Below are 24,522 nucleotides of genomic sequence, written 5' to 3'. Positions count from 1 at the left end.
GCTGATGAACAGTATAGATAACAAAACTGAATAAAAATCTTAATTATTATAACATAATCCCAGTAAACCAGTTTGTAACTGTTATGTAACTTAGGGAGCACATGGAAAGAACAACTCTTCATTAGTACCTATACTTTACTTCTGTAAAAAAATTTTGCGATCTATAAAGCCGTTTCAAAGAACGAACTTTGACAGATATATGTCGTATAGATGCCTCGTTAGACAAGGACAGATATCTCTCGTATTATTCCTTTCTCTCCTATGTATGTAATTTGCATGCACCCATTTATTCCTCTTTCTCTCTCTCTCTCTCTCTCTCTCCATCCTTGTCCCTCTCTCTCTCTTAGTACACTGGGTAGCGTACACTTAGTATGGTAAAATCAGGATTTTTTGGAAGTGTGGTGTTAGGATTCTAGGGTATCTTTGAAGAAAGAAAAACGGTAATGTTATTTAGGACAAGAAACTCTATTTATTATATTTCGTTGATAAAATGTTGGGAAATATAAACGAAAATACATATATAAATGAAATATATTATGATATATTATTTTTTTTATTGTTACTGTCGAAAGTAAATAATATTACATAAAACCAGTAATGCAATTCAACATAGATATACATACACACGCACACGCATACGCAATCGCACATACATATGCATACGCACATACAAATTATTTTTATTATTTTTTCTGTGGGCCCCAGGCCCCGTCCACGATGACGATATCACGGACATGGGACGTCTCCAGGATCATGCTCCGATTACTTTGTACTAACAATAAGAATAATTTTGCATACTTTTTTTATTTTGTGCCTTTATATCATATGTATTTTTCAAGCATATAATAGCAACCTCGCAAAAGATGTCTTTTTTTATTTCAATTTCTGTTTCAAAAAGAATGTTTTTTTTTATATATATTTGCTTGTCATAGTGATTGAGATACGCGAGAACGCGCATAACGTGCAGTTTACGCCGAAGTGGCTGTTCGCAAGCGATATGTTTCGTCGACGGATGATTAGCTAATTATGATTGTATACAGAATACTGGATATTTGCATAAAGTATCGTTGCCTCGCGAATAAAGTCGAAGGACCGTCGAGAAGAGGAAGCTCGCGGTGCTTTCATTTCCCTTCCGAGTGCGCTTCAATCTTTTATCCGTTTTCGCCCTCGTCTTCGTTTCCATTGCCAGTATGCGACAGCCGTTACTGCACTCCATGAAGGGTATCATTGCATGATTTGTCGAATAATACATAAGCAAAAGAGATGTCTTTTCTTGTGCTTAGAAATCCAAAAAGATTATTTCGAGAATCATAAAGAAATTGTATTCTGTTACTGTCTAATCGTTTTTATACATTTATAAGTTTACAAGTATACATAGGACTTGAAAAGAAAGGAAAAAGGTAATCGTCGCGGTTTTTTTTCACAGAGACGGGCAAACGTGAAACTGTGTTATTCACGTTGCCCGACTAAATCAAACTCGGATGCTACAAGTATCTAGTTTTTATCCAGCGGGACTTTAGGATGCCGCGAATGCTGATATCAAGAATAATTATGATTTATCTTACTTAGTGGAGTACGTACATCTTTTCGGAAACGAAGACGATGACGACGATGACGATCAAACGAACGCTTCCGTTCTTGTCCCAAAATTGTTTTCGTTTTCTCTTGTAGCGAACGTTTCGAGGAATTTGCTTACGACCGACGGTTCGTTAGCATATGTCTCGCGGTAATTAACAATTATACGGAGCCGTCATATTTCCCACAACGCGTAGGGAAAAAATAAATGGTTTCTAATATGTATTCAGAGAATGTTGATTCATCATATTATTCTTTCAAACTTGCTTTCCTCTTTTTGAAAATTTACACCAAGAGAAACTTTTGTTACATATTACTTTATATTGATTTTTTTTAACATCTCTATTTCTTAAAAAGGAAACAAAAGCCGTAGAAGAAAATTATTAAACTTATCTTTATCGTGTTGGGAATTCATTCAATTTTATCGCTACGTGTCTCAACTTCTCTTGTTCAAAACAAAAAACTAATTTATAGCTTTTGATTTTACATATAATTGCTAAATTTCAGTTTTGTCACATGCGATTTGTGCGAGCTTATTTCGTGGAGCAAATATTTTGTTGCGTTTTCGAGAAAGTGTTTATCCGATCATTAGCGAAGCGACGCGATGCATTTATATTCGATCACGAGGGACTATGCGCAAATTTTTGCGTTGTTTGCAGATTTTATAACTTTATTGACGAATATAAGATATAAGATCTTTCGCATAATTGATTTACGATTAAACTCGCGCTTTATTGAGGCTCAGATGTACACCCGTCTGTATCACGTCAATAAAAATCTGGCAGCAAAACGTGTATGAATTCATTAGTTTAGCAAAAGATGCGCGTTGACCTTAGAAGCGCACGTTGGAATTTCATCCGGAAGGAAAAAAACTTTGTCGCGTTTTTTTAATATTTCTGATTCTCAAAATAAATTCTTCGTGTATATTTTTTCGTGCTCATAATATTATTTGATTTTTTTATGCCGTCTATAGAAAGAAATCTATCACACACACACACACACACACATACACACACATACACACACACACATACACCACACGTGCAAACAATATCTTGAGAAATAAAAATAATATTTACAACTCTCATAGAAATAATATTTATTTTCAGAAATAAGTAATTATATTACAATAAATATCAACATATTTCGATCAAGCTATTTCTTATTTAATTTATTTATTGTTGTGCATACAAAATAGCAAGAATTGCTTATATAGGTATATATATTTATATGGATATACACACATTAATAATATTTTTATTATTAACAATAAAATCAATAATACGATGCAAAAATAAAATATATGGATTTTTAGAAAGTAGTTACAACAATTTAATAACATTTATAATATTTATATTCAATAATATCTCTTCCTCGTAAAAAGCCTTCAGATCCTCCTCCATGTACCTCTCTCCTCATCCCATTTCACCTTCTTCCCATCTATCCAGAGCTTCCTATTCGTTAGGATCACTGATCTTCCTTTCTGCCTTTCCTGTCGCTCTTTTCCATATGAGGCTTCTTTTCTTCTTCTCGGTTCTCTCCCTTTTTTTTCGTTTTTTCAAAAAAAAAAAAAAAAAAATGATTAGTTACGTGAAAAAAATAAATTATTTTTTATTAAAAAATAAAAATAAATTTTTTATTGTAAAAATAATAAATATTTTGTAAAAAATAAATTACTACTTATTTCAAAATTAATAATTGGTCGAAAATAATCACGAATTTTTTCAATAATAAACAATAATCTCAGATAAATTACTTATTTTACAAATTATTTGTTTGAAATAAATAATTTAATTATTGCATTACGTGCTACACAATAATTATATGTTTTACATATACATACACACACACACACACACACACACCGGACGTACAATTACATCATATACGATATATATGTATAGATTCAAAAGCCCATAGACATGATTTTTCAGACAGCGGACCAATATATAAAAAAAGCCGAATATATATATATAACAAACTTATTTCTACAAATACATATCTATGTATATTTATAAATTGTGATTTTGAATAATAAAATGGGCCCCTCCAACGCCCATTTCCGTGAGAACGCAACCAATATCTTTTTTTCGTCTCTCCGATTTTTATTTACAAATGATACATTTGTAAAAATCAATAACGTCACAACAGACGCTTCTGGCATTAATTTTGTCAGTACCGTCAGAATAAACGAATCTGATTTTTATTATAATCAGTACCGTCCGAATAGACGTTTCTGACATTTACTTTTATTTTATTTTTGTATTATGGGCCCCTCCAACGCCCATTTCCGTGAGAACGCAACCAATATCTTTTTTTCGTCTCTCCGAATTTTATTTACAAATGATACATTTGTAAAAATCAGTAACGTTACAACATACGCTTCTGACATTTTGTCAGTACCGTCAGAATAAACGTATCTAATTTATATTACAATCAGTACCGTCCGAATAGACGCTTCTGACATTTATTTTTATTTTTTTTTACTTTTTTACCCAGATGTTTTCGATATTCAAATATCTTTCTAAATATTATTACAGTGTACGTAACTTTCTAAATAATATTAGATCGTATGTTTTTATCTTGTGAAAGGCAACAGTTCATCTCCCTCTACAATTTTCATAAAGTGTTGTCTCATGCACTTTACGTCCTTGGAATATTTTTCATCACAAGGATTGCCTCCTAAGGCTACAGTTGTGGCAAAAGCTGCGGCGTAAATTCCGCAACTTGTACCGTCTGGTTGTGCATCGACTTTCTCAAAAATAATATCACTTTGCCTTATTTTTGGATATCGACGCTTTATATATTCTCTTTCCTTGAGCACCAATCTGTCGTATGTACAGCCAGGTATACTGTCATATACGAACAGTTTGGTGCCATCACAAAATATACATCGCCAGTGTTGAATTCCATCTGCAAAGTATTGATTTTTTCCTCCAATTATTTGTAAGCTTAAATCGCTCTTACTAGCGTCAATATAATCAGGCAATCCTTGATACTGTACACTTTGCGTTTCAAAAGGAGTACTTTGTCTCACAATGCGTAAAAATTCATCTATTGATTCGTCCGTTAGTTCGTCTCCGGACAAGACATTTTGTCTCACAATAGAAATAGGTATAATAACTTCATTTAAATTTATCATTCGTCTTGCCTTATCCTCTTCGGTTATATCTCGCTTGTAGCTTGTACCAATATATGTACAATCATCATCCTGATCCATATCTTGAGCAATCATAGCAGTGGTAATTGCTGTTTTCATCGGCGAAATGTCACATTTTAACGTTTCGTTAATTTCATTAATGATATTTTCGCTCTTTACTGCATTTTGCTCAATAGTTTTTCGACTACTTAATTTTTTACTTGCTTTCTGTGCTTCTTTAATATAACTCGGATCCCTTATTGCCATGTGCCTGTTGTGGCGACTATCCAAGATTTCCGGAAGCATGCATTCGTTATAGAAGCGTATTAGACAAGGCAGCATATGCTTGTCCCAAAAAGCATTGTCTCTATCTACGTGCACTATTTTCATGCTTTTCGGTGTCCATATGGCAAAAATGCAATACTGTCGTTGCGTTATGTTTAATTGGCCTTGAATTTGATAAAAGAACCGATGCTTTTCATTTAATTTACCTGGGTCTTTTGCATCAAAGATGTTTTTCAAGGCGGGTAATGTTTTAATGGCTTCTTCTATTGCTAAATGTTCGGCCGAATGAGGACATTTAATCTCCACTAAGCCATCGTCATCAATGAGTCCATCAGGAGAAGCACCCAGGTATGGATATTTGCGATCAATAAATAAGCCGCAAGGTTTGATGTCTTTGTTAAGTTTTGCGGCTAAAACTTTTTTTGCTATTGGTTCGTGAACGCGACCATATGCCATGGCGGCGGTATCAACAGGCGAAGAATATAAAATATTCTTCACTGTTGTTACACAAGACGTTGTTGCTCTCATGCGACAAACCATTCCAAAATTGGACGCTGTCAACATGACACGTCTCAATGAACACCACAGCTCGGAATCACTTTGTTGTCTCGTATCGCGTTCAGTTTGTTCCCAATTTTTCCCATACTCGAACAAGTTTTCCATATGCCTTTGTCGATTTTGTTCAAATACATCAGATGGGAGATCTGGCTTTTGCGATTGTGGGCCATAATATTTATCTGTTCCTGATTCTCGTTTAAATTTCTTTCGTTTGCCATCTTTTTGTCGAGATTCTCTGGTTCTCGCAATTTTTTTTGCTGTTGCTCTTCAAGTTGTTTGACAGTAGGAGGAACAGTTTTAGACATGCCTTTATAAACTTCCGTGAGGACTTGCTGCGTATTATGTTGCAGAACTGCTCCCGTAATTCTAGCATTGTACGAACCTCGTTTGCCAAAATGAATGCGTTTTCCACCAATTTCTTTGCAGATTATCGAATTAAACGATTCTGCAGGATTATTGGTTAAATTTAAGAGCAAGCTGTCAGAATAAGCACCGAGATAAATAAGAGCACTTTCTATTCTTTCATATAGACCATGCAGTTTCAAACGTGGTACGTAATTTTTATTTCCGTCAATTTCGCACTTTTGACCGCGTTCCTCACATCGTTTATGTTCACCAAATATGTGACTAGCAATATTTAATATGTCTTTCCGTAGTTCTGTAGCCTTACAATGATGAGGTTGGTCTTGTTTTTGTCGTTCAGAAGCTAGTCGCAACACTTCTCTCCGTATTTTTAAAACGCTATTGTCTACAACTTTTCGCATTTCAATAAAACCACGCATTCTTTTTGGCTGAGTCGTTTCAGCAACGGCTTTCAGTTTTTTACAAAGATTACGCAGTAGATGATTGGTGCATTCTATTTTTTTCACCGTTATCATCTGTTCCTGGTACGGTTTATTATTAATGATGGAGTGATATACGTTACTATCTCCATCGGCGATAACCGTTTTGTAAATAAGTCCGTGCATCGGAAGGCTAAGTTTGAAACCTTCTGCAATAGCATCACTCTCCATGCTTGTAGAGGCTGCGTTGCGATCAAAATTTTTATAACATTTGTGCGTTTTCGCAGCGCAACCCTTTCGTTCAGCCATGTCACATATCGCGCAATATTTATTGCGGATGCCAACGAAGAGAACTTTCCTTGTGCGATAACCAATTATTGCACCTACACCGGAAAGTGAGTCGTAGGCTTTACCGTACGATCTCTTCATCCAGCTGCCATCCGCAACGACAGTTATATATGGAATACCATTCACAGTTTCGTTTCTGTCTAAGGCGAGTTGTTTTTCTTCTTCGCCTGCCTTTATCATATTTTCCATGGCTGTTTTTCCGAATTCTTCGACTAGATCTTCGCGATATTTTATATACGTAACCTCAGACATACTAGGAATATTCATAGCTGCACATTGCTCATTCAACTGGGCATAACCATTTCCAGTTGTGATAGATGCAGCTACAGCAGCTTTATTAATATCCAATATGTCTGGTTCTGTAGGTTCGGACCAGATGTTGTCTTTATAATTGCACATTTGGCATTTGAAGAACAACTGCGTCAATAACCCTTTGCGACGAGCTTTTATGAGTTTCCAATCTTTAAATTGGCACTCTATTCCTCGCGCATGATTATCGAATGTTCTGTGGATCTCATTCAACATAAATGAAATGTCGACAATGCTACGGCCTTCAAGCATGCACTCTTGGATACGATTTGTATCTAGAAGGCCCGTATTATCGATGACAAGGTCATAATCATCATCGCACTTTTCGACATTTAAATTGCACATACCTTTATTTTCTTGCGACGGACACTGCGTTACTTCGGTATTGCAGTTTGAATCCATCATATCGGGCAATGTTACCATTGATTCTCGGAAATTGATGGATTCGTTGTCCGTACTTGCCGCAATTTCTGCGTCATTTTCTTGACGCCTCTTCAGAGCCTGTCGCCTGTAAAGAATAATAAAAATATTAATATATGAAACAACACTTGACAAAAAATTGGTGTAGTCGAAAATAATGTTGAGTCGATATGAAATAAGTTTAAAAGAATAATGTACATATGACAGCAATCCTTTGTTTATTTTATTTAAAAACTAAGTATATAAGAATAGACGCTTCAGGTTTTATATTACTGCAGGTAACTAGCCTGTGTCAAAATAGATGCCTTTGACATTTATATTGTTATTATTAGAGGCCAGTATAATCACAACATATGCTTGTGTAATTTTTTAAACCAGTGCCGTCAGAATAGACGCATCAGCTTTCTGTATTAAAATATTATTATTAATATTTTCCATAAATTTTTATCGTAAATGCCAGTACCGTCAGAACAGACGCTTCTGATTGTTATTAAAATCAATACCGTTGGAACAGACGCTTATGACACTTACTCTGCCAGTACCGTCTAAATAGACGCATCAGCTTTCTGTATTAAAATATTATTATTAATATTTTCCATAAATTTTTATCGTAAATGCCAGTACCGTCAGAACAGACGCTTCTGATTGTTATTAAAATCAATACCGTAGGAACAGACGCTTATGACACTGTATGTACTACCATTACATTACTAATGACTATACTACTAAGTATTATTACACGCTGCAAATATGCATAATTTTCAGTTTAATGTTAAATAGACAAAGGATTGCGTATTTATCTTTTACAAAGATACTACTTATATTTTAAATTCTAAAAAAACTTTAAAAAAATAAAAATTATTAACAGAATAATAAATTTCTTTCGCCAGTATATAGAATAACAATTAAAGTAATTTAAATCGACCGTGACTGGCAATATATAACGTCTTTTCGATATGAACATTGAAAAACTGTGAGCCAACTTGGTTTGTCGGATTCACACAGCACTTTTTTTTTCCGGATCAATCATCGAGACATTATTAATTTTGACCATGGTTTTTGGTCAGTTGATGTAATTAATAATGTCTCGATGATTGATCCGGAAAAAAAGTGCTGTGTGAATCCGACAAACCAAGTTGGCTCACAGTTTTTCAATGTTCATATCGAAAAGACGTTATATATTGCCAGTCACGGTCGATTTAAATTACTTTAATTGTTATTCTATATACTGGCGAAAGAAATTTATTATTCTGTTTATTATACACCGTCGACCTAGTAATCGGTGCTCCATCTTATAGTTGTTATTGCGATGAATATTACTACAGCCTCAGTGGTCGAATTGGCACGACGCCCGCACGGTATACGGGAGGTTCCAGGTTCAAACCCTGGCTGGGGTAATATTTTTCGCAATAAAATTTAAAAACTATTTAATTTAGAAATTACATCAACTGACCAAAACCATGGTCAAAATTAATAATGTCTCGATGATTGATCCGGAAAAAAGTGCTGTGTGAATCCGACAAACCAAGTTGGCTCACAGTTTTTCAATGTTCATATCGAAAAGACGTTATATATTGCCAGTCACGGTCGATTTAAATTACTTTAATTGTTATTCTATATACTGGCGAAAGAAATTTATTATTCTGTTTATTATACACCGTCGACCTAGTAATCGGTGCTCCATCTTATAGTTGTTATTGCGATGAATATTACTACAGCCTCAGTGGTCGAATTATGACGACGCCCGCACGGAATACGGGAGGTTCCAGGTTCAAACCCTGGCTGGGGTAATATTTTCGCAATAAATTTAAAAACTATTTAATTTAGAAATTACATCAACTGACCAAAACCATGGTCAAAATTAATAATGTCTCGATGATTGATCCGGAAAAAAAGTGCTGTGTGAATCCGACAAACCAAGTTGGCTCACAGTTTTTCAATGTTCATATCGAAAAGACGTTATATATTGCCAGTCACGGTCGATTTAAATTACTTTAAAAATTATTAACATTTTGCAATATTTTACACTATGTCAAAGAACAAAATTTGTGTGTGTGTGTGTGTGTGTGTGTGTGTATGTGTGTGTGCGTGCATGCGCATATATGCTAATATGCATATGATGTTTACAAAATATTCGTGAAAAAGAATGTTATAGTAAGAAAGTTGACCTAACCTTTATATAAAGTTTTGTATAACAAAAGTTCAAAATGTAAGAAAACCGGTCTGCCTGTCTGTCAGTCAGTCCAGTCTGTCTGTCTGTCTGATTAAATTTTTCTATTCGTAAATATCAAGAGATACGGTAGAGCCTCGCGACAAGTACACGCGGAGCGAGAGCTCACCGTGACTCTTTTACCCGAACGCACGAGTTGCGAGTACCCGAAATTTTGAGATCTCAATAACGAGTGAATAGATCAAATTCTAAGTAGGCTTGAGGGATTTGTATAATAAATATTCATCAAAGTGTTATCATAAATGCATAATGTATACTAACCTTCGTAACGCCCCTTTCTTCCGGGACAGTCTGTGTAAATACCAAGGCTTCTTCCTCTCCAAACGTTTCACACCCATATTTATTTATTTATAGTCCTCCTTAGAGCCAATTTCACCAACCACAGTTAGCTTAACCGACGGTTAAAGTTAGCAGGATTGACCAATAGAAAGCAGGGTGGATTCATTTCTATTGGTCAATCCTGTTAACTTTAACCGTCGGTTAAGCTAACTGTGGTTGGTGAAATTGGCCCTTAGTCTCCAATACTCACTTTACCGTTCACTTCACTGTTCACTTCACTGTATCACGTTATTACACTCGCGTCACTACACTATCGTCGCGACACTCGCGACAGTATTTATCTATCTCACTCCGCGATCGTCGTTGATTTGTCATAAACATATACACACGTAAATCGTGTTTACATTACCAGTACTGAAAATCTGTACCATACGTAATGTGATTTTTTACATATTTACATTTGGAATAGATTTGTGTAGTGGCAGTACATGTAAGAACAAGGCCGTAATATGTGTCATGTAAATGCGGTAAATGATATATTACGGCATTTTATCCGCGGTATTAGTAATACTATGTCATTCGCTGGAGCCAGTACGTGTCAGTACGAATTCATATCAATGAATTAGTAAAGAATATCGTTCAAAGAAAATTCCTAATATCTACTACAAATGCATAAATATAAATTTGTAAAAATACGTATCGGCTTGAGCGAATATCATAATACATATTATAAATACCGCGGAAATATCATGATATTATTATTTACATACTACGGCCGTGTTCCGATATATACTGCCCGTACTAAAAATCTATTCGAAATCTAAAAGTAAAAAGATTCACATTACGTACTCTGTCAGGAATAAATTAGTGCAATCGACGTCGATGCGTCGATGAATGGTCGCTTTCAAATACTGGTTGATATTTTTATCTTTTTGTCTTTATCATAATTATGTTATGTTTATTGAATAATTGTAAACTGTTGTACAACATTTCTATTCGTTTTTTCGGTTCATTCTACATCAATACACAGTATATACATACACTAAGCTTTCTGACTTTGCGTCAATTCGATATAGAGTAAAGACCATGATTTAGAAATAGATAACAGCTTTACCAATGAAATATTAAAAATTATTTATACAAAGGGTGTACCATTATAAATTTGACAGCGCTATATTTCGCGAATGGATGATTTCATTGAAAAACGTTTCAAGTAAAACTTACTCTGTTTTGAGGGGAACATATCTTACGATGAACACGTTTTTCTTAGGTGAAGGTGTTCCTGATTTTAAGGTGACCTTTGTTTATTTTAATGGAATCATACAATTTTTTTTATATAATATAATTTCTCTACTTATTTGGCATATAAAAGTATAAAAGTAAAGCTATCAAAAAATCAATAGTTTACGGGATATTTGATATTATATATATTGATACTTTTATATGTAGCATAGTGAGACGAATCAATTAATGTGAGAAAAACATAGTTACTTTCCAAAAAAAGTATGTAATTGCACATTACAAATTGCATTATTTTTTTAAAAAAGCAACTATGCGTTGTCTTTAAATCAACTTACTCGTTCCACTATTTTACGCATAAAAGTAAATACAGTTATCAAAAAATGAATAGTTTACAAGATATTTTATATTTCATGTCAAAATATATACCAGAATAAAATATAACACCTCGCAAAATATTGATTTTTTTATAACTGCTAGCTTACCTACTTTATGTGCTAAATAACTACAGGAATTATGTTATATAAAAAAGATCGTATGATTCCATTGAAAAAAAAACAAAGGTTACTTTAAAATCTCAGGAAAAACGTGTGTCCATCAAGATGTTCCCCTCGAAACAGAGTAAGTTTTACTTGAAACGGAGCAAGCAACGCGATGCATTTTTCAAGTATTTGCAAGAAAGTATTGAAACTTCTCGTGCGACTGATGTACCGAGTACGCAACCGAGATAGCCATGTAGCAAGCGTGGCGCAGCGACTGAGGTGACGGACTGAGACGTTGCAGGTCGCGCGTTCAAACCCTGCTTTTCCCAATTTTTTTTTTTTTTTTAATTAAATGTACATTAAAATGAATAATTAGGCAAGAATGTATAATAGAAAAATTATTTTTTCATTATTATTGAATTTATTTTCCAGCTTCAAAATGATACCACGCCGAGCAGTGAGCAGCGAGCGAATTCATCGCGAATTCGTCGCAATGCTTGCCGTTCGCTGCGTGACAATTATTTTCCGGCGCGATATCATTGAAAACGGAAACAATTGTCACGTCGTTCGTCAAGCGAGCCGGCTATAGCAGCTCGGCGAGCAGCAAAAATGCAGCGCGAGAGAGACAGAATATGGATGTCCTTTTCTAAGCGCGATTCGTTTGTTTTCCGTCGCAAGGATAGACCGAACTCAGCGAAGTAAAAAAAACATGCGATAGAAAAAGTTTCACGTGATCGAGACCCCCCGACCCCCGAGCAGCCCGGGCAGCTCCTCAGTCTCAGTGCCAGTGCCCTGCCCGTGCCCATTTGAATACGCGACGGTCCCGCGGAATCCTGCGTCGTGAGTGACCGGTCGGCAGGGTCGGCCCGTCGCGAGGCACGGCGTGAGCCGGAAGTGGCGAGTATCGCGTGTTATACGTGCATCTACGTGCATCGTGCCGCGAGCGGAGACGCGTTTGATAAAACGCACGTTATTGTTTGTCCCTCTCCTCCGTCCCGGAGTGGAGTGCGCGGTCGGGCGACCAAGTGAAGGAGCGAGCGAGCGAGCGAATGACGGAAAGACGGAAGGACGGACGGACAAACGGACAGCGAGGCGAGAAAGGAAAGCGGGAAAGAAGTGCGCGAGGAAGAAAGTGTGAGCTGTGAGCGATAACGACCAGGAGAGAGCGAGCGAGAGAGAGAGAGAGAGAGAGAGAGCAGCCGCGACGACGGCCGTCGGGAACGTAAAACGTCGGGAACGTAAAAGGCGGGAACTCTTGGTGACCGGCGTGACCGCGATGGAGGATAGACCACGGCGGATATATCGTAAATGTAAGTATTACATTTATGTCACACGTGCATGGAAAGTGGCCTATCACACACGCGACGCGTGCGTGATAGGCCACTTTCCACGCACTTACAACATAAAATAGGGTATGCAACACGTGCGTGAATTTTCATCTTCCAGCACTTGTATAAATTCAGGGTTGGGAAGTAACGCATTACTTGTAACGTCGTGACCATTACCGTTATGGAAAAACGTCATGTCATTACCAAATTGTTACTATAAAAAGATAACGGTAATGGTAACGGCGTTACAAGTAACGCGTTACTTACAATTAGTACTGTTTTATGAATGGATACACTTCCGTGAAGCGAGCGCATCGAAATATAATATAGAGGCACGTGGCTCACGAATGTATATCCTTGTAAAAAAACGGTGCTGATTGGATAAACTTTATTTATATAATTCATTACAAATATAGTAATTTTATTTTTTTTATTTCAGCCAAAAGTGAGGAAGGTGGGGCGAACAAGCTGCCGCCATCGACCCCATCGACGATGACAGCAACGGCAAAAATGCCGCCGCCGCCTCCGCCATCGACGACGACAGCAACGGCGGCAATGCCGCCGCCGCCTCCGCCATCGACGACGACAGCAAATGCGGCAATGCCGCCGCCGCCTCCGCCTCCGCCATCGACACCGATGCCACCGACGATGACGCCACCGCCGCCGCCACCGCCACCGCCACCGCCACCGACCGACACCGTCGCTACCACAAGAGGGGAGAAAGCGAGCGAGCGCAATGCATAAGGTAAGTAGAGTAAGGGCCGCTACAGCAATGTAGCGAGCGTGCATGCATGCGTCGATTAAAATGATTCACCCTATATATATACAAATTTTTTTTTACAGATCGCAAATCATGTGGTGCGTCGAGCGCTGCAAAACCAGCGGAGAAACCTCGCCGGGAAGAACATGAAGTACGCCGGTGGAGTACACGCGCAGCCAGCGTATACTCCACCGACGGCGTACACGCCGCCACAGCCAGCATACGCGCCCCCATACGCGCCCCCATACGCGCCTCCATACGCGCCCATACGCGCCCCATACGCGCCGCCATACGCGACGCCATACGCGCCGCCGTACGCGCCGCCATACGCGCCCCCATACGCGCCCCCGTACGCGCCGCCATAGGCGCCCCCATACGCGCCGCCGTCAAGATGGCCTTATATATATAACCATATATATATATATATATATATATAATATATAATCTTTATAAAATATAATAAATATAATAAATATAATAAATATAATAACTATATAAAATATAATAAATAGAGTTTCTTGTCCTAAACTTCATTACCGTTTTTCTTTCTTCAAATATACCCTAAAATCCTAACACCACTCTTCCAGAAAATCCTGATTTTACCATACTAAGAGTAGCTACCCAGTGTACTTGCAAGAGAGAGAGAGAGAGGGACAGGGATGAGAGAGGGGGAGAGAAAGAGAGAGAGGAATAAATGGGTGCAAATTACATACATAGGAGAGAAAGGAATAATACGAGAGATATATGTCCTTGTCTAACGAGGCATCTGTACGACATATCTCTCAAAGCTCGTTCTTTGAAACGGCTTCATAGATCGCAAAATCCTTTTACAGGAGTAAAGTTTAGGTACTAATAAAGGGTGGGATTGTAAAATAATTAGTAATAATTGAAAAAAATGTAAAAATGCCTAATGAGATATCTGTACCACATGGGCCCGCTTCTCTAACGAGAAACGTATGCGCAAACACTGCTCTAACAGAAAGGCTGCAAATTGATTGGCTATCGCACAGTTTTTAGCCAATAAGCTTGCAGTTTTTCTGTTAGAGCAGAGTTTACGCATACATTGTAGATAGAGAATCGGGCCCCTATCTTTCAAAGCTCGTTCTTTGAAACGGCTTCATAGATCGCAAAATCCTTTTACAGGAGTAAAGTTTAGGTACTAATGAAGGGTGGGATTGTAAAATAATTAGTAATAATTGAAAAAAATGTAAAAATGTCTAACGCGATATCTGTACCACATATCTTTCAAAGCTCGTTTTTTGAAACGGCTTCATAGATCGCAAAATCCTTTTACAGGAGTAAAGTTTAGGTACTAATGAAGGGTGGGATTGTAAAATAATTAATAATAATTGAAAAAAATGTAAAAATGCCTAACGCGATATCTGTACCACATATCTTTCAAAGCTCGTTCTTTGAAACGGCTTCATAGATCGCAAAATCCTTTTACAGGAGTAAAGTTTAGGTACTAATGAAGGGTGGGATTGTAAAATAATTAATAATAATTGAAAAAAATGTAAAAATGCCTAACGAGATATCTGTACCTCATATCTATCAAAGCTCGTTCTTTGAAACGGCTTCATAGATCGCAAAATCCTTTTACAGGAGTAAAGTTTAGGTACTAATGAAGGGTGGGATTGTAAAATAATTAATAATAATTGAAAAAAATGTAAAAATGCCTAACGAGATATCTGTACCACATGGGCCCGCTTCTCTAACGAGAAACGTATGCGCAAACACTGCTCTAACAGAAAGGCTGCAAATTGATTGGCTATCGCACAGTTTTTAGCCAATAAGCTTGCAGCTTTTCTGTTAGAGCAGAGTTTACGCATACGTTTGTAGATAGAGAATCGGGCTTCTATCTTTCAAAGCTCGTTCTTTGAAACGGCTTCATAGATCGCAAAATCCTTTTACAGGAGTAAAGTTTAGGTACTAATGAAGGGTGGGATTGTAAAATAATTAGTAATAATTGAAAAAAATGTAAAAATGTCTAACGCGATATCTGTACCACATACCTTTCAAAGCTCGTTTTTTGAAACGGCTTCATAGATCGCAAAATCCTTTTACAGGAGTAAAGTTTAGGTACTAATGAAGGGTGGGATTGTAAAATAATTAGTAATAATTGAAAAAAATGTAAAAATGTCTAACGCGATATCTGTACCACATACCTTTCAAAGCTCGTTTTTTGAAACGGCTTCATAGATCGCAAAATCCTTTTATAGGAGTAAAGTTTAGGTACTAATGAAAGGTGGGATTGTAAAATAATTAGTAATAATTGAAAAAAATGTAAAAATGTCTAACGCGATATCTGTACCACATATCTTTCAAAGCTCGTTCTTTGAAACGGCTTCATAGATCGCAAAATCCTTTTACAGGAGTAAAGTTTAGGTACTAATGAAGGGTGGGATTGTAAAATAATTAGTAATAATTGAAAAAAATGTAAAAATGCCTAACGAGATATCTGTATCATATATCTGTCCTGGTTCGATTGCTGTGTAGGAACCAGACAATGTAGCCAACCCCGAAACTGCCCACAGCTGCGTGCGCCATCTCGCCATCTCTCGCAAGATCCGTGAACTACTGCTGTGACATAATTGCTGCTCTGCGTGAATATTTTTGTGAAAAATATACACGATCGTTTCAAAGCTCTCATTTTTATTCCAGGCTTTCAATCTCAATTTCAAAGGTACGTTATTGTTTGTGCACGTCTTCTGAAGGGTGGGAAAGTTTAATTTCGTACATATTACGTATACAACTGTTTATATCAGAAAATAAGGTTATGAGGTGACAGCATTTAAAAATTTTTTTTAATTATTACTAATTATTTGACAATCCCACCCTTCATTAGTACCTCTACTTTACTCCTGTAAAAGGATTTTGCGATCTGTAAAGCCGTTTCAAAATGAGAGCTTTGAAATGAATTGTCGGTAATTTGGACGGCTTTAGCATCCCCTTAAAGTAACACAGATTATACTACTTACGCAGTGCTACTAATCTACAAAAATTAATTTGTGTTGCCTAGGGATTTTCGTTAGTACCAACATGGTCTCCTCCATTTTTATGGAAATTGTACCTCTATGAAGTTGGCCGGACAACTTCAACGTATCGAACTTTCATTAATTGGAATCGATTGGTGGTCGTTTGGTGGTCTTTGGTAGTCTAGTCCGATCGTTTGGTGGTTAGTCGTTTTCCTGTAAAATAAAAATGAAATTTCCGGTGTGAAGTTAGCCGCACAATTTTTATTTTTCAACCAATTTAACTTTTTTATAGCTCATTCGACGCGGAATCGTTTGGTGGTCACGAATATCATCGGTAAAACGTTTGGTGGTCAACCGTTTTCTCAGAAAATAAAAAAAATCGTATGCGCATAATGCTGAACATATCACAACTGTGCCATTAGCCGGAAAAATTGTATTTATCACCCAAATTGACTTTGATAGGGCTCAATCGACGCGGAATCGTTTGGTGGTCACGAATATCGTCATTAAAACGTTTGGTGGTCAATGGTTTTCCTAAGAAATAGAAAAAACCGTACTTTTACGCCATTGGTCGTATGACTCCGTGACGTTAGCTCGGTAATTTGATGAATAAACATTATTTATCAATCAAATTGACTTTCATACCGCTCAATCGACGCGGAATCGTTTGGTGGTCACGAATCAGTAAAACGTTTGGTGGTCAACCGTTTTCCCAGAAAAAAAAAAACCGTATGCTCACGCCATTGGTCGTATGACTCTGTGCCATTAGTCGGAACAACTTCATAGAGGTGGAAATTGTCGCTGTAGGGAGCAGCATATCTGTCTCCCTTCTGATTGGTCAGCCCCCTCTCCTGCATTAGCAAGAGAAGTGGAGAGTTACGAGGTTGGCAGAACTGAGTCTGGACGACCGTTAGAATTGTACTGACTCTCGTGGCAGTTGCGTGGTCTGCAATAAAGCATTATATTATCAGCAGTAATCGAGTGTGTAATTATTCCTCGATACCTCTCGTCAAGACGTCGGTAGTAGGCCGACACCCGGAGGCATAATCGACCTCCTGCGGTACCAAATACCTACATTGGTGACCCCGACTAAAAAAACGGCAACGGTTCTTACACAAATTGCTACCGGAAGCCCGAGTCAGAGATAAATCCTCGTGTGGACCAGACTTCCCCGAGGAACGGACGCAGAAGTAGCGGATTGAACTACCGCAGCTGCAAGGTACATTTCTGTGCCGCGTCCCTGGCCGTTATTTGCCCACGCGGCGGCCAGCCAGCCTTTCCGCGCCGAAACATTATTCGGGCGGCCATCTTTTTTTGCCGCGCTTTCTTCACGAGGCACGAGGCGAGCACGTGAGACTCTACCGGCGCCCGGGTGGCCACAACGGTCCTGCCGTCTTGTACTACGACGACCATCTCCTGGTGTGTGACCGACTTTCCTTCGCCGATGCCACGGATCGACAACGTCGTTATCGTCTCATCGCTGTGATTGCGTGAAGCCAACGTCTCCGGCGCCTTGGATTCCATCGTCACCGGGGCTTTGGATTCTTCCCATCATTTTCCCGGCTACATTAATGTAAAAGTAAGCTAGTAATCCGCCGCGCACTGCCATTTATGTCGTATAACGCTTATGCCGTATAACGCTTATGTCGTATAACGCTTATGTCGTATAACGCTCGTTTCGTCTACCGCTCTCGCGTCGTTAATACCTTACAGTAATAATTTAAATAAATCAAACAATGTCGAACGCAGCTCTTACAGCCGCTCTAACCCGCGCGGAAGAAGCGGACGGAAAACCAGCTCGCGCAATTACAAACCCAGTTCACGCAATTACAAAACCAGTTTGCGCAAATGCGTACTCAGTTGAGCGATCAGGGCCTTGATACAGTTAATTCAAACGCGATTGATAATAATATGCAAATCCCACGTATAGATAATTACAGGGTTCCCAAGCTCCCCCCGTTTTCTCAAGTTGACCCAGCATTGTGGTTTATCCAGGCCGAGGTGTCCATGAGAAATTCCAGGATTACTGTAGAGTCTACTAAAGCCGATACTGTCCTCGCCGCACTAGATGTCGAAGTATTAGATTGTGTAAGAGACTTAATTACTCTAGTTCCTTCCCCAGCCGATATTTACGAGCAGATAAAAGCCCGGATTATCGCGACATTTGCACCTTCGGCCGAAACAAAATTACGAAAGCTTTTAAGCGGACAAGTCGGGACCGACGGAAAACCTTCGTTAATCCTCAGTCGATTGCGCGGGCTTAATAACGGGAGGGTTGATGATAGCATAATAAAATCAATTTTTCTGGATCAACTACCTCGCGAACACCGCGCGATCCTGATATCTACGGGAATTACCGATCTCTATCATCTCGCCGAAGTCGCCGACCGAATGGCTGAGAACACTATCGGAAGCGAGGCTTACGCGTCCGCCATAAACAAGGGGAATACACCCCCTCCCGCAAAAACTGAGATGCATCAACTCATTGACAAGATGGCCGATATGATGACTTCATTTAAAAAAGAATTTGAAAATATGGGAAAAACACTAAATTCGCGTTCGCGATCCAACTCCCGCAGGCGTAGGACCTCATCCTCGCCAAACAAGGCAATCACACCCGCGCTCTGTCCGGCTCATACCAAATACCCTGATAATCCGACTTCGTGTCGAACGTGGTGTTCAAAATATGAGACTTGGAAAAGCCAAAAAAACTAAGCCCGCCTCCCCGTTCGGAGACGGTCGGCAAGGGCCATCAAACTTTTAACCGTCTCCATGTCCGTGATCGCACTAGTGGCCAAATGTTTCTTATTGATACAGGCGCGGACATTTCCCTGATACCCGCCATTAATGGGATCAAGGGAAAACCCTCCGAATTAAAGCTCTTCGCGGCAAACGATACGCGTATCGACACGTTTGGAGAATCCCTCCGCGAGCTTGACCTCGGGTTAAGACGGCCAATTCGATGGAATTTTTGCATTGCTGCAGTTCCTCACCCCATCATTGGCGCCGACCTACTATCGCATTACGGGTTAATAGTAGATTTAAAACGACGACGTCTTATAGATTCCACTACTAAATTATATACCCTTGCGATTAAAAAACCGGGCCCTGTGCATTCGATCAATACGGTAAATCCCTCTTCTGAGTTCTCTAAAATACTCACCGAGTTTCCGCAAATAACAGGAGCTCTTCCCCTCGCTCCGCCGTCCAATTGCGATGTGTTTCATCATATTATCACCGCCGGCCCTCCAGTCGCCGCGCGCGCTAGGCGTCTTCCTCCTGATAAACTTAAGGCCGCAAAGGCCGAAATCAGAGCTTTAGTCGAAGCAGGCATTTGCCGCCCCTCTAGCAGTCCATGGGCCAGCCCTATTCATTTAGTCCGTAAAAAAGACGGCACCTGGCGGGTGTGCGGTGATTACCGCGGTGTAAATGCTATCACGCGACCGGATAGATACCCCACCCCCCACCTGCATGACTGCTCCGTTAATCTACACGGTAAAACAATCTTTTCATCCCTTGACTTATATAAAGCCTATAATCAGATTCCAATGGCCCCCGAGGACATTGAGAAAACAGCTATCATAACCCCTTTCGGGTTATTCGAATACTTATTCATGACCTTTGGCCTTCGTAACGCCGGTCAATCCTTTCAACGTTATATAAATCGCGCCTTAGGCGATCTAGATTTTGTTTTCATTTATATGGATGATATCCTAATTGCTTCCTCTTCTCCAGAGGAGCATGCTAAACATTTACGCATTGTATTCCAAAGGCTTAAAGAGTTTCACCTCCGCCTTAATGTTGAAAAATGCGTGTTCGGCGGCACATGAACTAAAGTTTCTCGGGTATATAATTAATGGTAAAGGAATCAGTCCCATCCCAGAGAAAGTTGAGGCGATTACCAAATTTCCTAGACCCAAAACCATCGCCGACCTACGCCGTTTCCTCGGCATGATAAATTTTTACCGTCGCAACATCCCTCGCGCGGCAGAAGCTCAAGCACCACTAAATACATTACTAGTCGACTCGCGTAAAAACGATAAGCGTGTAATCGCATGGTCTGACGAATTAATCGAAGCGTTTGAAAAGACCAAAAACGGCCTTGCTAACGCTGCAATGCTGGTGCATCCCCATATTGGCGCGGAACTTCGTATAGTTGCGGATGCCTCCGATTTCGCCATGGGGGCAGTTCTTGAACAGAAAAAACGGGATACTTGGGAGCCCCTAGCATTTTTTTCGCATAAATTCTCCCCTGCGCAAACTCGGTATAGCGCTTACGACCGAGAACTCACGGCAATTTTTGAAGCCGTTAATTATTTTCGTCATTTTGTAGAAGGACGTGAATTTAAAATTTTGACCGACCATAAACCGCTCATGTACGCGTTTATGCAACGGTCTGACAAGGCGTCCCCGCGACAACTACGCCAATTGTCATATATCGCGCAGTTCACAACGCATATTGAACATGTCGCTGGTTCACAAAATGTTGTTGCGGATTCGCTTTCGCGGATCGATTCCCTGCGTTTGCCGGTTGAATTTAATCTTAATGAGCTCGCCGAGCTACAAAAGAACGACGAGCAACTCAAGTTGATTGCTAACGCCCCCGATCATCCTTTAAAGTTGAAGAAAATTCAGTGGGGCCCAGATCACACAACTGTATATTGCGAAATCTCGGGCGAAGCTATTCGACCATATGTCCCCGATAGTCTCCGCGTTAAAATATTTCAAATGTTCCATAACCCAGCCCATCCGAGTGGCAAAATTACCGATCGCACTATCCGACAGCGTTATGTCTGGCCTGACATGCACCGCGATATCGCTAAATGGTGTAAAAATTGTATCGAATGTCAGCAAGCGAAAATCTCTCGTCATGTAAAACTAACTCCTGAGCACTTTGTTGCTCCCGACGGGCGATTTGATCAAGTGCATATGACATTATCGGCCCATTACCTCCTTCTGAGGGTTACTCCTATTGTCTCACTATGATCGACAGATTTTCGCGTTGGGCCGAGGCAATTCCTCTTAAAGATATCTCTGCTCAAACCGTTGCTAGAGCATTTTACGACACGTGGATTTCCCGTTACGGAACCCCTCGATTACTAACTACGGATCAAGGAGCCCAATTCGAATCTCGCCTATTCGAGGCGTTACTTTCATTAATCGGTTGCGAACGAATTCGTACAACCGCCTACCACCCGGCGTCGAACGGCATGATTGAACGTTGGCATCGGGTGCTTAAAGCCGCAATCATGTGCCATGCCGATGCGTGCTGGACGCGTACCTTATCTACCGTTCTATTAGGACTTCGGTCGCACGTCCGTGCTGACACAAATGCGTCTCCCGCCGAATTTATGTTCGGGACGACTTTACGACTTCCCGGGGAATTCTTTCTTCCCGATGATTTTACACCTAACCCTAATTATTTCCTTGAAGAGTTTCGCGAATATATGCGCCAGGTCCGGCCGGTTCCCGTCGCGCACAAACATAAAAAAAAACGCGCCTTTTATTTTAAAGATTTATATAATTGTACCCATGTATTTTTACGCAATATGGCTAAAAGGGCGTTAGAGCGTCCGTACACCGGTCCGCACAAGGTAGTGCAACGCATCTCGGAGCGCGTATTCAATATTGATATCAACGGAAACACAAAAAGCGTGTCCGTCGATTTATTAAAGCCGGCATATTTTGTCCCTGATGACCCCGCCGACCCCCCATCAACCTCCGAAAACATACTCAACCAGAATGTAAATCCGAACCCAGCGCTTAAGACCAGAGTTGCCATTTCCTGAGCCTGGTAGCATTCGGTCGCATATGGAGGGGATGGAGTGGGGATGGCCCTCGTGACTGCCCGTGACGTCACGTACCGCACACAAGCCACGTACCGTCGTACATGTGCGCTCGCGGCTTCGGGCAACGTCGAGTAACATCTCTCTACCGGGCCGCTCGAGCGCGGCGCTGACGATACGTTCAATAAAGAAAGAGTTAACGAAATCCACATTATAAGTAATTAGTTTTGAACAGTAAAAATATTTAGATATACATATTCTTTGTACATAATATATTTTTTATATGTATATAATAATATTATAAAAATCCCAAAACAAAAAATAATGAAATGCCACTCTTGGCCAACGTGTACGTTTTGTTTAATGCCATATTAAATATATTTTAAAAACATTTTTTTATAAAAATTTTGAAAACATTTCTTAATAAAAATGAAGTAATAATTTTTTAATAAGTAGAATAACTTTTTTTAAAATTAAGATCGGTATTTATATGTCGTATTTATATTACATGTACAACGTACATGTTGTTGCTCGACGGAAACCGCGAGAAGGTGGTGGTCTCTTCCGTCATGAAGTTTAAACAATTGTTATTAATTAATAAAAAATTTAATTAGAAAATTTTATAATTGTAATGCACACAAATTATTGCACACAAATATATTCAAACATAATATTAATACAATATATACAATACAACATATTACAATATAATACAACATATTAAACAAACAATTGTTTATACTTCCTATTCACTGAGCTCTCCTAATATAAGATAAAAAGTAAAATGAAAAAAAAGAAAGTTATTGCAAATCGAAACTGAATAATGAATATAAGATTTTATTTACATCTGCAAATATTTTTTGTTATTTGTTTCTCTTTTGGACATTATTTTTAGTGCGTTGAAGACGAAGGACCAGCAACTTCATCTGCAGCATATAAAGTAAGACTACTTTTTCGTTTTTTACAATTTGCATATAATACATCGGACGACATTCGAGACAAATGTTCTTCAGTTACTTTCAAGTTGATAGCTGTTTCGCCCCTCGCCTTCAACGTTGATTTTATTACGCAATTAGCATTAACAGAGATGGCAGACAGTTTGTTGCGTTTCTTAGATTTTAAATCAGTTAAAATGGAAAACATTCTCTCTGGATCTGCATTGGAATTAGGGAGTGATCTAACAGCGCTTACAAGATTTGACAGCGAATATCTAAAGTCTCAGGATCAACGTATTGAACAAAAAACGTCATCCATTTTTCATTACATATATCCGACGTTTCGTCTACGAAAATAGAGAATTTTGTTCTCTGAAGTTTCTTTGCGAGTTGTTCAGTTTCAACCGGGCACAAAACATTCGAAAGAATCTTTCCCAAAACTTTCCCGCCCTCTAAAGGTTAACAAACGTTTTGACGTCTTGTTGATTGCCGTTGTGTCGCAGAGCTCTCCAAATAACTTGATTGTCCTCGTGTATCACGGTAATTCCATCACGGTAGATCACCATAATTTTTCCATACGCACATATACACGCAGATAGAGAGGGTTTGGAGTCATTAAATACTGTGGAAGTGACGAACCACGGGGTCCTGATCTCTATCTGCAAAACACACACACACGCAGAGAGAGAGAGGGTTTGGAGTCGTTAAATACTGTGGGAGTGACGAACCACGGGGTCCTGATCTCTTTCTGTAATACATAGACACACAGCACATACCATTTGCTTTTTTTTATTTTTTTATTTTTTTTCTTCATTTATTTCTTTCTCTTTTTGTTTTATTTCGCTTTTTTCGATATGGAAGCGTGTGATGAATTGCGCAAAAAACCTAAGCGAAGTTTTGTAGAAGCTTGGCTTAGTGACGAGCGTTATAAATCATGGATAAGTAAAGTATCATCTGACGAAAGTCTCTACTTTTGTACTGTGTGCAATGATAGTTTTTCATGCAATGCAGCACATGTTTCCAGACATGCGGATTCTGCGTGTCACAGAAACAATTTAAAAAAAAACGTAGTTCCATCATTATCTAATGATG

At 39.0% G+C, this 24,522-nt stretch overlaps 1 protein-coding gene and 1 long non-coding RNA gene across 2 annotated transcripts in view; both read left to right on the top strand.

Moving 5' to 3' along the window:
• The window catches only part of LOC139815808 (uncharacterized), a 111,326-nt gene extending 97,319 nt beyond the window's left edge, over positions 1 to 14,007 (top strand). The window contains exons 2-4 of the mRNA XM_071782987.1: positions 12,887 to 12,956; positions 13,414 to 13,719; positions 13,818 to 14,007. Coding sequence (XP_071639088.1) covers positions 12,923 to 12,956; positions 13,414 to 13,718 — 339 coding nt within the window. The 5' untranslated portion in view covers positions 12,887 to 12,922 and the 3' untranslated portion in view covers position 13,719; positions 13,818 to 14,007. The remainder of the gene's footprint in view (positions 1 to 12,886; positions 12,957 to 13,413; positions 13,720 to 13,817) is intronic.
• An 8,474-nt stretch (positions 14,008 to 22,481) lies between these two features.
• LOC139816295 (uncharacterized) lies at positions 22,482 to 24,188 on the top strand. Its single transcript, XR_011732987.1, has 3 exons — positions 22,482 to 22,712; positions 23,391 to 23,435; positions 23,509 to 24,188. It is a non-coding gene; the product is annotated as an uncharacterized lncRNA (long non-coding RNA).
• Positions 24,189 to 24,522: the final 334 nt, after the last annotated feature.

Source organism: Temnothorax longispinosus, chromosome 7 (genome assembly GCF_030848805.1).
Source record: "Temnothorax longispinosus isolate EJ_2023e chromosome 7, Tlon_JGU_v1, whole genome shotgun sequence".
Taxonomy (NCBI): Eukaryota; Metazoa; Arthropoda; class Insecta; order Hymenoptera; family Formicidae; genus Temnothorax; species Temnothorax longispinosus.
The sequence above is the reverse complement of the archived record's forward strand: the minus strand, read 5'-3'. Positions and strand labels throughout refer to the sequence as shown.